Source organism: Marmota flaviventris, chromosome X (genome assembly GCF_047511675.1).
Source record: "Marmota flaviventris isolate mMarFla1 chromosome X, mMarFla1.hap1, whole genome shotgun sequence".
Taxonomy (NCBI): Eukaryota; Metazoa; Chordata; class Mammalia; order Rodentia; family Sciuridae; genus Marmota; species Marmota flaviventris.
Genome location: NC_092518.1, coordinates 24,773,858 through 24,788,392, shown reverse-complemented (window position 1 = coordinate 24,788,392; position 14,535 = coordinate 24,773,858). Strand labels below are relative to the sequence as shown.

General features: G+C 37.8%; 1 protein-coding gene across 10 annotated transcripts in view; it reads left to right on the top strand.

The window, feature by feature from the left end:
- Dmd (dystrophin) overlaps window positions 1-14,535 on the top strand; it is a 2,062,171-nt gene that overhangs the window by 1,919,063 nt on the left and 128,573 nt on the right. For all 10 annotated transcript variants that reach the window (XM_071606751.1, XM_071606753.1, XM_071606749.1 and 7 more), the window contains one exon: window positions 2,457-2,518. In XM_071606751.1, the coding sequence (XP_071462852.1) occupies window positions 2,457-2,518 (62 nt within the window). The remainder of the gene's footprint in view (window positions 1-2,456; window positions 2,519-14,535) is intronic.

Below are 14,535 nucleotides of genomic sequence, written 5' to 3'. Positions count from 1 at the left end.
TGAAGCTCTCATTAACTCTCTCTCTCTGATTCTCTTGTAAATTTTATGCACGTTTCTCATTTGGTACAAGTTGCATTTGGTACAAGTCAATTTCTTTGCCATGCTCCTCCGATTTGAAGTATATTCTAGGTGGTGACTTTTCAGGGTAGTTCTCTGTCTCTGATCAGGTTTATCAGTTTAGGCAAATGGTTTTTTTCAGATCCATTGAAGATGCTACAGTCCCTCAAATATCCTAGAAATAGGATATTGTTTCATTATGCACTGTGCCAAGCAAGGGCCTGTACATGTGGGCACAGGTGTGTTTCCCTTCTTCCCTCCCTGGTGCTCATATTTGGATGACCTTTGGAAATGGGGAAGACCTGAGTAGGGGGGGGTTTCAATAAAAGGTAACCTTTACTTGCTGTGCACCTGTGTACAAAATTGGTACCCCATCACTCTGCAAGCTAAAAAATGCCGAAGAACAAGCAACACTTTTCCCATGAAGCTGCAAGCTGCGGTCTCTTTGTGCTGTGCATGTAAAGTACCAGTCCTGCCTGCCCCTCTCCAAATCGCAAACCGGCTTGGTCATGGGGTTTTCTAATACTCCCTAAAGCATGGACTGCATCTCCTGCTCTTCTTACTCCTAAGACTTCCATGTTACTCTGTTACATTCCCTCAACTGATAAGCCCCTGTTAACATTCCTCAAATGTACATTTTCTCTGTGGAAAAATAAAACAGAAATGAACATTTATTTAGAAGAGAGCGAGACAGCGCTTCCCAAGTGAACATTTTCTTTTCTTTTTCTGGTACCAGGGATTGAACTCAGGGGTACTTGGCCACTGAGCCACATCCCCACCCCTATTTTTTGTATTTTATTTAGAGTCAAGGGTCTCACTGAGTTCTTAGCCTCATTCTTTTGCTGAGGCTGGCTTTGAACTTGTGATCCTCCTGCCTCAGCCTGGGATTACATGAGGGAGCCGGATCACGAGTGAACATTTTCTTGCAAATTGATTTCACTAGTCTTCTCTGCTCTGCACTGAATGGTAAATATCATAGGGATGGCCTTTGAAGTGGTACTGTTTGGTTAATTTCCATATGTCATTGTTCAATTTATGATAATTTTTATGAAACTCCTTTATGTTTTCTACTTTTTTTATTTTTTTAAAACAAAGGTATTACCAGTGAGTGTTATGTTTTGCTGTCTAGGAAGGGTGACTGGCTTACTGCAGTTGGATTCATATCTGTATTGTAATCAACTAATACAAGGTTTGCTTTTAATAGATAGTAATTTGAAGGCCACATAATAACAAAAACAACCACATATTGAGCACCAAAATGTGACAGTCAATTTCCTATATCACGTAGTAGTTCTTTAACTCTCTGGTGAGTAGCCTTGCCTCAAATTTCACAACCAGTTGGGCGCAAAGCCCTAAAATCCAAACCTGTGCTGAGTCCCTGTGACATTGCTCCCTCTCCAAATTCCTCTTTTTGTGTGAGGCCTCTCTACTTTCTGGTGCCCTTGAAGTACCGCAATTAAAGTAATTTCTCCTTTCCCTATCCTCCCCCTAAAAGATTATGAATAGGCTCTGCATACTGAAAAATTGTTCAAAACTGCATTTTGTGTTATCATAGCCCATCATGTAATCCCCGAAACTGGAAATATGATGCTATGGTGATTTATGTAGATGGGCCAAAGTAAGGAAAAGTATATGTAGTTATCTCTCTTGGGTTTATTCATGTAATTGAATGAGGAACAAAGGTGTTTTGTTCCTTTTGTGGAAGGAGCTGATAGCAGGCAACCACACTCCCGAGAAATGGAGAACTATGAATGCTTCATTCAGGCCAAAGTAAATATAGGAAGAGGTGAAGTGGTGTAGAGAGTACTGAGTTAAGAAGACATTCTAAAAGTAATGGGAAGAAGGAAGGTATGATATATTAGTCGGGCGCTGGCCATACCTTAAGCTGAAATGGAATACAAGTGTCACAGATATGAGATCTGGATATGGAGAGGGAAGAGTAATGGAGAAGGGTCCCAGTGGTGAAAGCGAGTGAGAAGTGAAGTGATTTATAGCCATGGAACTAATGTCCAGTATCTCTCATGACAGAGTTGAATAGCAATCAATTGTCAGTGTCCTTTCTGTATATTCCACATTGAATGGGTGAAGAAATTCTCATCTTTGATTATTGATTACATAACAAGGTCCATTTATTATAACAGAAGTGCAGTCGATTTGTGGGTGCAAGAAAAGAAACAAATTCTGGAACCAAATAATGTTCATATTGCTTTTCCCTTTAAAAAAATGACGACAGGCCTTTCTGTTTGCAAGATAAACAGTCTTCACTACTCTATGAAAGTCCTTGGAAGTAAAGATGCCAAATGATTCAAAAGTAAACATCTTGTTCCCTGCCACTCTCCCCCATTTTTCCTACTGCCCATCATAAATTCTAAAGTGATTCTTTTTATTTTGTGTTTTAGCCACGAGACCCAAACAACATGCTGGGACCATCCCAAAATGACAGAGCTCTACCAGTCTTTAGGTAAGGATATGACCATGTTTCCTCCAGGTTAAATGACAGATGACTTTCAGTATAGTTTGTAGTGTCAAATCATTTGTTGTATAAATATGTCACTAGGTATTTTCAAGGGTAAAAATCGTAGCATCTTTCTATTGATAATTGACAGTTAGCTTTCTTTTTTTTTCAGAGATTTCTTTCTTAAAAATAACTTTTAGAATTTCACTGATTCCTGAAAATTCAACATCCCTAAAGGTCCTCATAGTTTTATTTGATGCCCCCAAAGAAAAACACTTGTAATGTATGGCAATTTTTCCCCACAAAGAAAGAAATTATTTCAAGTTATTTTTATTGATTTCTTCCATGTGAAACCAAGATGATGCTTTTGCCAACAAATGTTGTATAGAGGAATTTTCTACCATCTTTTCAATTGATCACAATTCCTAAGGCCTGTCAGGTCATCAGTGTGATCCTTTAAATGATTGCTCTGTTATGGCTTGTTTGCTGTTTGTGTGAGAGCCTGTTAGGGTCCTTCCCTTCATAACTTGGAATTTTTTGAAGAAATACAAGTTTACAGATAAGGGGAGAACGCCAATCTCTTCAGACTCTCCTTCATTTATTCTGTCATTTTAGCCTTGTACAGAATAATCTGAAATGAATTATTTTGCATTGTGGGTAGATTTTTTTAATTAAAAAAGTCATATTTTCTCTACCTTTTAAAGTCTGCATTTTTGTGAATGGACATGTTTATAGACTAAAACACATGAGGTAATCTCTTTGGGTTTAAAGCTTTGTGATGAAGCCCACAGGAATCAGGGTGTTTGAATATAAATTGTATATATGTGTACAGGGTCTGTGTGCAGCTGCTACTGCTTTTCTGTCACAGATGCTCATCGGTTAATGGATTTTAACTATAGGGTCACTAAGGAGTAAAGTTGGCGATATTAACAAAAAAAATTGTTTTACCTCACTTTTTTTCTGCCTATAAATGATATGAATTACTTCAGAAAAACTGAAAAATGTACATAATATGTATGAAAAAGGAAAAGTCACCTATAATTCTATTAGCCAGTGATATCTAATACATTTCAAGTGATATGTCATTTCAGTTTGGCAGATTGTTTTTGTTTTTTTTTTCCTTTTGGTGGTGCTGAGGATTGAACCCAGGGCCTCTCATACGCTAGTGCTTTATTTCAGAGCTACATCCTCAATCTGTAATATTTTATTTCAGTCTAGGAGTAAGTGTGTAAACTTGTAAAAATTTAAATGAAATTGGGATCAGTTAATCTTCAAGTGCTACATTTTTCAGCCCCTACAAAATGTTTTTGGCTTTTAATATTGGACTGTTTATAGTACAGGTGGAAGAGCTGAATATGTATTTTGGCAGATGTGAGAATGAAGGCTTCCTATGAAGCAGGTAGCAGCTGTGCTGGGCAAATCCATCTCCTAGCCCAATACTCTCAGGACCTCTAAATTTGTCTGTAAGCCTCCTGTAGCTTACAGAGACCTAGACCACTAGTAAGTTTCCCACTTATGTTACCATGATCTCTAGTTGTAACATTGTAACGTTATTTTCACCTGGAATTGAACTCAGAGGTGAATTCAGGGGTGCTTACAACAGAGATGTATCCCTTCCATTTTATTATTATTGTTATTTTATTTTTATTTTTATTTTACTTATTTATTTTTTGGTACCGGGGATTGAACTCAGGGACACTCGACCACTGAGCCATATCCCCAACCTTTTTTTTGTATTTTATTTAGAGACAGGGTCTCAATGAGTTGCTTAGCACCTCCGCATCGCTGAGGCTGACTTTGAACTCACAATCCTCCTGTCTCAGCCTCCTGAGCTGCTGGAATTATAGGCGTGTACCACCGCCCCCTTCTTTATTTGTTCTTTTTAGATACACATGATAGTAGAGTGTATTTTGACATATTATACATACATGGAGTATAACTTATTCTAATTATGATCCCATTCTTGTGGTTGTACAGAGAAAGGGTCTTGCTAAGTTATTGAGGGTCTCACTAAATTGCTGAGGCTGGCCTCCAATTTGTAATCCTTCTGCCTCAGGCTCCCTAGACACTGGGATTACAGGAGTGTGCCACTGAGCCTGGCTTATAATTTACTTTTATTACAAAATAATTAACATTAAGGTAACACTGGTGTACTTTTTTAAATTGGTGTTAGGGGTAGAACCCAGGGCTTTGTACATGATAGATAAGTGTTGTACCACTGAGCCATATCCCAGCTCTATTCCCTTTTTTTTAAGTTTGAAAATAATCAAGTTAACAAAATAAAGAGAAGACAAATAAACCACCCTTAAGAGTTAACTAATTTTATTTTATTTTGGGTACTTTGGATTGAGCCACATCCCCAGTCCTTTTTATTTTCTGTTTTGACACAGAGATAAACTGGGTTTTTGAGGCTGGCCTTGAACTTTAAATCCTCTTTCCTCAGCCTCCTAAATCACAGATTACAGGCTTTTTGTTCCTGACACAATTAACTAATGTTTAGTAGCCTTCAAAATTTTGTTTCTAAAACATCTTTTCCTTCAATAGATACATTTTTATAAAAATTGAATCGTTCTGTTTTGTGACCTGCTTTTTTTTTCACCTAAAAATGTGCTATGACCATGTTTCCATTTGATTGCAGATTGTTCTCTAACATTTTCATTTATTTATTTATTTATTTATTTATTTATTTATTTTAAGTACCAGGGATTGAATCCAGGGTCACTCAACCACTGAGCCACATCCCCAGCCCTTTTTGTATTTTATTTAGAGACAGGGTCTCACTAAGTTGCTTAAGGTCTTGCTTAATTGCTGAGGCTGGCTTTGACTTTCGATCCTGTACCTCAGCCACCTGAGCCTCTGGGATAACATTTTCTTTTAATTGTCTATCCTGAAAAATTACAAACATAGTAGTTTAAAAGTGCTAATTGCCAGCAGGCTGAGGCAGGAGGATTTCGAGTTCAAAGCCAGCCTCAGCAATTTAGCAAGGCACTATTTTGTATTTTATTAGAGATAGGCACTCAGTGTGGCTTAATGGTCAAGTGCCCCTGAGTTCAATCCCTGGTAAACCCCCCCAAAAAGGCATTAATCACAGACTATCAGTTTATAGGTGTTTTCACCTTCAGTGGTACTTAACTGTAAATGTAATCATCATATTTATAAAGTTTTCTTAGTAGTTTGGATGTGATGGTAAACTCAAAGCCAATAGTCTTGCATAGTTTATGACCTGGGACAACTCACTGGATTTTAGAAAGTAATGGAATTTTACAGTTGGAGGGGATTTTATGGCTCATATATTGCAAATTTTATCTTTTATTAAATCATCTTTATTGAGGTATAATTTGCATATGATAAAATGCAGTCATGTAAATGTGATCAATTGTATAACCCCTTTTGAAAAATCATCCCCCACACACTGCCCCCCACCCCCACCCCTCCATCCTGGGGATTGAAACCAGGGGCACTTTACTGCAGAGCTTCATTTCATTCCCAACCCTTTCAATCTTTTATTTTGGCCAGGCAGGTGGCACATGCCTGTAATCCCAGTGGCTCAGGAGGCTGAGGCAGGAGGATTGTGAGTTCAAAGCCAGCCTCAGCAACTTAGCGAGGCCCTAAGAAACTTAGCAAGACCCTGTCTGTATATAAAAAAAGGCTGGGGATGTGGCTCATTGGTTACATGCTCCTGGGTTTAGTTCCTGGTACCACCAAAATTAAACAAAACAAAACAGAAAATTTTATTTTGAGGCAGGATCTCACTAAGTTAACTGCCCAAGACCGCTGCAAAACTTGAGATCCTCCTGTCTCAGTTTCCTGAGTTTCTGGGATTACAGGTGTGTACCACTGCACCCAGCTCAAATTCTGTTTCTTTCTAGCCTAATAACAAATGAAGTACATGTTGAAATTTGCTTTTATGCTTTTAGAGCTAGTATTTCTGTTATAATAAAATAGTCCTTGAGCTTTTTTTTTTTTTTTTTTGGTAATGGGGATCAAACCCAGGGCCTCACACATGTTAGGCAAGCGCTCTACCACCAAGCTACATCCCCAGCCCTCTTGGGCCAATAACTTTTTATCAGAAGATGACTCATCATTTGATAAATTCTGTTTATTTGGGACCTGCTTGTATGTGACATGCCAGCAATTGACTGGCATGGTGGGTAGTATCAACATTCACATTTCTTAGGATAGTGAAATCAGGTTCAGAGAGGCATTGATCAGGGCTACATAGTCTTAGGGGGCTATATTAGGATTTGACCCTGCTCTTTTGTTTGTGTTTTCACTGATCTCATTGATTTTATTCATTCAGTGAAGTGTGTCTATGTTGGTCACCACATACCAGCCACAAATCCTACAAATACATACAAATTGACAATTTTTCCTAGGGATAGAAGGTTACTTGAATGATATTTCTGGAAATGGTACAACGAGTTCCTAGACAGCAGGTACTCCTTCTTTCACTGTTGCCTGGCACCCATAGAATGATTGATTTAGTTTGTGATATGTCTTCATCTCTTGAGATGACCTACAAGATTAATTGCCAGCCTTGGCCACCTGTTCCCCCCCTCCATAAATTACAGTGTTTCAAAGTTGAAATGTAAGCATAACATACTGAAAAGAAACCTTGAGTTTAATTTTTACTTATTGGCATATGTTTTTCTTATTCAAGAGGCATCCCTTTAGGTCTAAATTGCTATTTTTGAGAAGATTGGAAGTTTTTTTTTTTTTTTGTTTTTGTACCAGGGATTGAACCCAGGGGTGCTTTACCACTGAGTCACATGCACATCCCCCCAGCCCTTTTTATTTTGAGACAGGGTCTCTAAGTTGCTTAGGGGATTGGAAGCCTTTAACTTTACTCAGTTCATCAAAGGAGAAATGGTATCTTGGTCTGGTGTGTCAAAGGTTTGAGGCCACACCTAGCCTTTCCTCCTAAGGAAAGCTGAACTTTTTTTTTTTTAAGTTGTAGATGGACAGCATGCCTGTATTTATTTATTTTTATGTGATGCTGAGGATCGAACCCAGTCCCTCACACATGCTAGGACAAGCGCTCTACCACTGAGCTACAACCCCAACCCAGACACCAGAACTTTCTATGATGACATGCTGAAAATACCAAGATGTTGCTTGTCCCCTCTGTTCCCCCCACTCCAGATATATCTTTACTGTAGAAGTAGCAGTCGTTCACCATATGCATGTGGTATTACAGTTTCCAAGTATGCCCTTTCTTTTTGTTTTTGGTACCAGGGATTGAACTCAGGGGCACTCCACCACTGAGCCCCATCCCCAGCCCTATTTTGTATTTTATTTAGAGACAGGTTGTCACTGTGTTGCTTAGTGCCTCGCTGTTGCTGAGGTTGGCTTTGAACTTGTGATACTCCTGCCTCAGCCTCTAGAGCTGCTGGGATAATAGGCATGCGCCACCACGCCCGGCTCCAAATATGCCCTTTCTAAGGAAGTTTCCATTCTCTAATTTGCCCAGATCCCAAGAAGCCTGCTCAGCGTACATTTATTTTACTTGCCTTACCTGCAGAAGCGTTCAGGTGTTTCCCTGCCCTCAGTATTGGAAGCCAAAAACATTTTGGAAGGACTGAAAAAGTAGCACATGAACATTAACTGATGTGAGGATAGAATTTACTTGGAAAAAAATCTAGGTCTTTTTCTTTTTCACTCTTTTGCCCCTGATTTTCTACAGTGAATTTATGTTATTTACCATTAACTATTTAGTAAAAAATGTTTCTTCATGAATTCCCCATGCCATTCCTTAGTGTTTCTTTTGCTGCAAGTCCTGAACCCATGAAAACCCATGCAGAAAAAACAAACACACATACACACATACTATGCTGTATACTTTTATGTTCATAATTTATATTTAAACATTCTGATTTTCATGGACTTCCTCAGGTAAATTTAAACTCGAGGAAATTATATGTTTTTAGTTTCTAGCTATGTTCAATCTCAAAAAAAGCAGACTTAAACATTTTAATGGTAGAGGGGTGAGGATATAGCTCATTTACTATGCAGTAGGCCCTGGGTTTGATCCTCAGCAGTGGGGGGAAAATTAGTAATAGAGAACACAAAACTAACACTTTATTTTTATTTTCATTTATTTATTTATTTTAAATGCTGGGGATCAAACCCAGGATATTAATGCATGTTAAGAGCTACACCTGCAGGACTAATTTTGGATTAAAAAGAAAAAAAAAAAAAAAAAAAAGACAAAGCAAGAGAATTAATTTTAGATTTTCCCTCACAGATCTTAAAGGGCTTTTTAGAATGGGCTTTCAACAAATGTTGGAAATATTGGTGTTTTGCTTTGTTTTAGGCTGTGTACTTGTATAAAAGAATTCCAAGTTATGAGAGAGAAAATATTGTCAGAATCCCACACAAGCAAAGCAGTTATAGTAATGAAAAAACTTAAATGCTCCCAGTAACAACCAGAGAGTCATTAGGAATTTGAGACTTTAGAAAATTTTCTACATAACATTAACAATTTTGCAGAAGCAGTGTTTTTGGGTTTTTGTTTGTTTGTTTCTTTTGATATTAGGGATTGAACCCAGGGGTGCTTAACCACTGGGCAACACCCCCAGCCCTTTTTGTTTTATATTTAGAGACAGGTGCTTGCTAAGTTGCTGAGGGCCTTGCTAAGTTGCTGAGGGCCTTGCAAAGTTGCTGAGGCTGGCTTTGAACTTGTGATCCTCCTGCCTCAGCCTCCTGAGCCACTGGGGTTACAGGTATGCACCACCACACCTGGCTTGGCTTCATGTTTTGCTAGGAAGAAATAACCAAAAACAATTTTTGAAAACAGTTTTCTCTTGGCATTTTTCTTCTTCTTTTTTTTTTCTTTGTTCCTGAGTATGGGGACTGAACCTGCGGTGTTTTCCCACTATTCTTTTAGTATTTTTCTGTGACTCCCCCCAGTAGTCATAGAATTGTGATAGAGAGTAATGGGGTGAGTAGGATATAAAAAACAAAATTTCCCATATCATTTTTATAGAGTTTACTATCTTTATCTTTAAAATTTGTGTATTGGAAAAAAGTAGAAGAATTTTTTCTCTTACTATGGGCTGAAGGTGGGGCAGATTGTTTAAAAAACTTGCTGTGATCATAATTTTTCGAGAGGTACCTTTAGGCTGATTCTGCTGACAAATGGATTTAATCATTCCTGCTTTAAAAATAAACATTCTGGGGGAAAAAAAGATCATGCATCCCTCTGTGTTCTTCAGGCTTAGTGAAGCAAGATGGTATCCCGTAGGAAAGCTCTTGAGGTATTTCCCACAAAGCCTCTCTGAATCATTCATTTGTTGTTGAGAGGATGTATTCCTTATGTTTTCTTAGAAGTAATAATATGCTGAATTCATGAGGTGAATTTCAGGTTTCGTTCAGCATGTTTTATAAATATAAAGGAAAGAATATTGTTTATTAGGTTATCTTGGTGATTTAAAACTTAAAGCTCTTTAAGGCTCCAAAGGCATTTACAAAAATCAGTAGGTATTAGATGGTAATGTGCTCTGGAATTTATTTTCAAATAATAATATAACATTGAAGTGCAATTATATGATTAAAAGCCTGCCCTGGTAATTGACATTTAGTCCCCTAAGATCATTGTGGGACTGGGACACCTGTTATCCCAGTGACTCAGTAGACTGAGGTAGGAGGATCCCAGGTTAGGCCAACCTTGTTAATTTAGTAAAACTCTGTCACAAAATAAAATAAAAAGGATTCTCTAGTCCTTTTTATTTTATTTATGTAGTTCAGTGACAGAATTTCCCTCAAGTTCAATCCCCAGTACTACCAAAAAAAATACATAAAACAAAAATACCAAAAAAATTCTAAAAAGCTCCTCCACTTTAGAGTAGTTGCCTAGCATGTTTGAGGCCGTGGGTTGAAAAAAAAGTGTCACTTAAAATACTTTGAAAAAATATTTCTTAGTCTGCTTGATTGGGGGTATAGTAATTATAAACACAATAAAATTTTTAAGTGGTTCCCCCATGGTTCTTTTCTAAACTACATTATGTTTTGTACATTAATGTACATCAAAACAACAGAGGCATAGTACAGTACAAAGGACACATAGGTAAAAGTAGGATAACATGAAGAATCACTAAGCTTCAGAAAGATAACTGACTTTATTTCAAACAATTTATTAGATTTTAGATGCACTGTCTGTTCTGATGTTACCTATTCCAATTTCCTTTTACTTCATCGGATCCCTTTCAACCAATAGTTTTCTTTCAGACTATAAGTTCTTCTCCTTTCCTAAAGTTATAGAAAGATCTAGCATGTCTGTTGTCCAGGTTTTGGAACCTACTATCCAGCAAGGTACTTACTCAAATGATACAAAAATTTTCAATTTTTTTTTTTTTCAGTATTGAGGATTGAACCTAAGGGAGCTTAACCACTGAGCCACATTCCCAGCCCTTTTATTAAACCATTTATCCTATCTATCTATCTATCTATCTGTCTGTCTGTCTGTCTGTCTGTCTATCTATCTATCTATTTATTGGTACTGGGGATTGAATTCAGGGGCACTTGACCACTGAGCCACATCCCCAGACCTGTTTTGAATTTTATTAGAGACAGGGTCTCACTGAGTTGCTTAGCACCTGGCTTTTGCTGAGGCTGGCTTTGAACTTGGGATACTCCTACCTCAGCCTCCCCAGCGGCTGGGATTACAGGTGTGCACCACTGCGCCCGGCCTAAATCTTTTACTTTGAGATAGGGTCTTGCTAAGTTGCTGAGGGCCTCTGTAAGTTGCAGAGGCAAGACATGAACTTGTGATCCTTCAACTTCAGCCTTCCGAATTGCTGGGAAGACAAAAGTTTTCAATTTTCAAAATATTAATATTTTATGAATTCTTACCCTTCACCTCATGTTTGTTTCCTCAGAAGTGCTTCATAATATTAAAATGAGGGCTTAATTTTAGGGTGTAATATATTTGAGGTTAGTGCGATTCTTCTGCAGTCCTAGTTAAGAGGATTAGTTAAGTCCTAGTTTAGAGACTAAGAGCTTCAAGATAACCGAATACCATTATTAATAAATAATTGTAGGACTGAGGGTGTAGCTCAGTGGCAAAGCATGTGTTTAACATGTGCAGGGCTCTGCCACCTAAGAATAATAATCAGAAGAAGAAGCAGGAATTATACCCTCAAAGATAGAGTTAGGATCACTGCCATAGAAATCCTTGTACCTCTTTCTTCAGTTTGCTCAACAGGAAGGAATATTGTAAATGTTTGCTCATTCTCCTTCTCTTTTGATAAGCTTTCTACATTCCATTAAGTATTCCCTCCTGAGGATGCTCTCAGATTAGAAACTGCAGGATTCAGAATGACTATGAATTCCTTTTGCATTAGGCACTTGTCCTAATGCTTTTCTCAGCACATTTTGTAAACTAAACTGTTCTCCAGTAAGTTACTCAGTATTTAGGTTTCCTTGGCTTTTGCCTGTAGCTCCTTAAGTATTGCTAAGTATCAAACCTCTACCTTTTGTTCTATACCAGTGCCTTGAACTAGAAGGAATATCTAGATTCATATCCCAGCTTGGGTGTGACCTTGGGCTTACTTTTTTGATATATCACTGTCTTAATCAGCTATTTTGCCATTGTGACCAAAAGACCTGACAAGAACAGTTAGAAGAGGAAAAGTTTATTTGGGGTCTCATAGTTTTAGGGGTCTCAATCTATAGAAGGCTGGCTCCATTCCTCAGGGCTTGAGATGTGGCAGAACATCATGGCTGAAGAGTGTGATAGAAGAAAGCAGCTGGGGACATGGCACCAGGAAGCAGAGAGAGCCCTGCTCAACAAGGACAAAATATATACCCCAAGGCAGGAACCCAGGCACTCACCTCCTCCAGCCACACCCTACCTGCCTACAGTTACCACTGAGTTAATCCTATCAGGGAATTAATTCGCTGATGAAGTTAAGGCTCTCATAACCATATCTAAACCATAACAATCATGTTGGACAGTGATCTTCCATCTTTAAAAGTGTGGGTTTCATTTAACTCCTGGCTAGAGTAAGGCTTGATGGTGTGAATACTGTTGCCCTAATTTCTTTGTTACTACCAACTTCAAGGATATGAATAATAGAATCATTTATAATAATTATACTTTTTATTTATATAGCATTTATTTGTATAGCACTTTACATTGTACAGTTTACAGAAATAACCATATTTAACTCTTACACAGCAGTAAATTAGCTGGCATATGACCTGGATTTTCTTCAGTTTTAGTTCCAGATCTTCTGTTCTGTCACCCTTTGAGTGTATGTCCTGTTTTTTGATTTTGATAATAATGTTCTCATATTAGCAGATGGGGCAACTCCTTCCTTTCCTTTTAGACTTGAGCAGACTGAGGCTCAAGACCTGATTTAACTTATTCATACTGACAGAAGTAGAAGATAAGTAACCAAGTCCAGAACATACATTTTATGGCTCCTAGTTCACAGTTCTCAAGGGAATATCCATTACTCCTAGCATGATTTATAAAACTGCTCTATCAGCATAATTAAGCTATGGAATCCCAAATGACATTCTCTATTCCACAGCTGACAAAGTTAGCACAGGAGATTTACTCAGATTTGCAAAATAGAATATGTAAGACATTAAAGCCATTATAGATGTTTTTCCTTTACTTTTTCCATGCTTATAAAATAAAAAAAAATTAAAACTAGCCCTTTTTGCGTTGATTAGTATCAATTGATTTTCTCCCACTTGTAAAATAGAAATGCAATTTGCAAATCAAAATTTATTGTACTTTTAATGGAAAATTCTATGATAACTTTTTTTTCTTATTCAAATAACTTGATTTAAAGCTTCTGAGAGAAGAACATAAATAAACAGATATTTCTGATTGGCATCTCGTGAAGCTTATTTCAGAAAGAAACTCAAAAAGAATGGCCTCTCAAACTCTGACTGGTTTACAATTTAAAAGAACTGCTAAATTGAAGTTTATTTGATTTAAATAAGAGAGCATTAAGGTTACACCTGCAGCGGGGAGAAAAGTGCTAGATGTGTACAATTTTATGTAGCTGGATCTGCAGAAGATGAGTTTGCACACGGAGAAAAGGCATCTTAAAACGTGTCTGTTCTTATTCAGACATTTCCAATATTTCTTTTTTAAGCACACGAGTCTGATTACCTCTGTATGTCTCTTGGGAGCTGCAATTTTGCTGGAAAGAGATTCAGAACAGTCAGAACACTCACATAAAATAGATAGTGAGTTTTAAAGTCCGTACCTTCCACAGTAGTAATAAAATGACCTAAAAATATTCTAAAAGACTCTCTTATGACATAGTGGATGAATCATTAGCTTATTTATGAATTGGTGATATTCTGTGACAGTGTTTCAGAATTTGCCATTTCACACAGTCTTGCTCGCTTGCATAACTCCAGGGACGTCCTTGTGCCCCCTCATAAATTGAAGCTTATGTAACTGGGGAAAATGTTATATATGTGGTGTGTGTATATATGTGTGTGTGTGCACATGTGCACATACACATTTATTTATGTATTCACATGTATATTCTTAAATGAGACTTAATTTTGGTGAGAATGTGATACTTTGTGTGTTTTGTTTTCTGGTCCTCAAAAGGGACTGTCACTTTTATTTTTGGTACTGGGATTTGAACTCCAGGGCACTTGACCACTGAGCAACATCCCCAGCCCCTTTTGTATTTTATTTAGAGACAGGGTCTCACTGAGTTGCTTAGTGACTCACTGTTGCTGAGGCTAGCTTTGAACTTGTGATTCTCCTGCCTCAGCCTCCCGAGCCACTGGGATTACAGGTGTGTGCCACCATGCCCAGCCAGGGACTGTCACTTTCGGAACACTCCCTCTCGAGCTGGTGAAGGGCTGTTTTGTTGTTGTTTTTAACATACAGTACTTCACAGAATTTTAGATGGCTCTACTGAAACTGACTAGTAAGCACTCACAGGACATATAACGCATCACACAGGTTTAGCAGCACTTGATCTAGACTTGGACTATACCTTCTTCTATGAGGTGAACCCATTGATAATGCATTTGAATGTCAT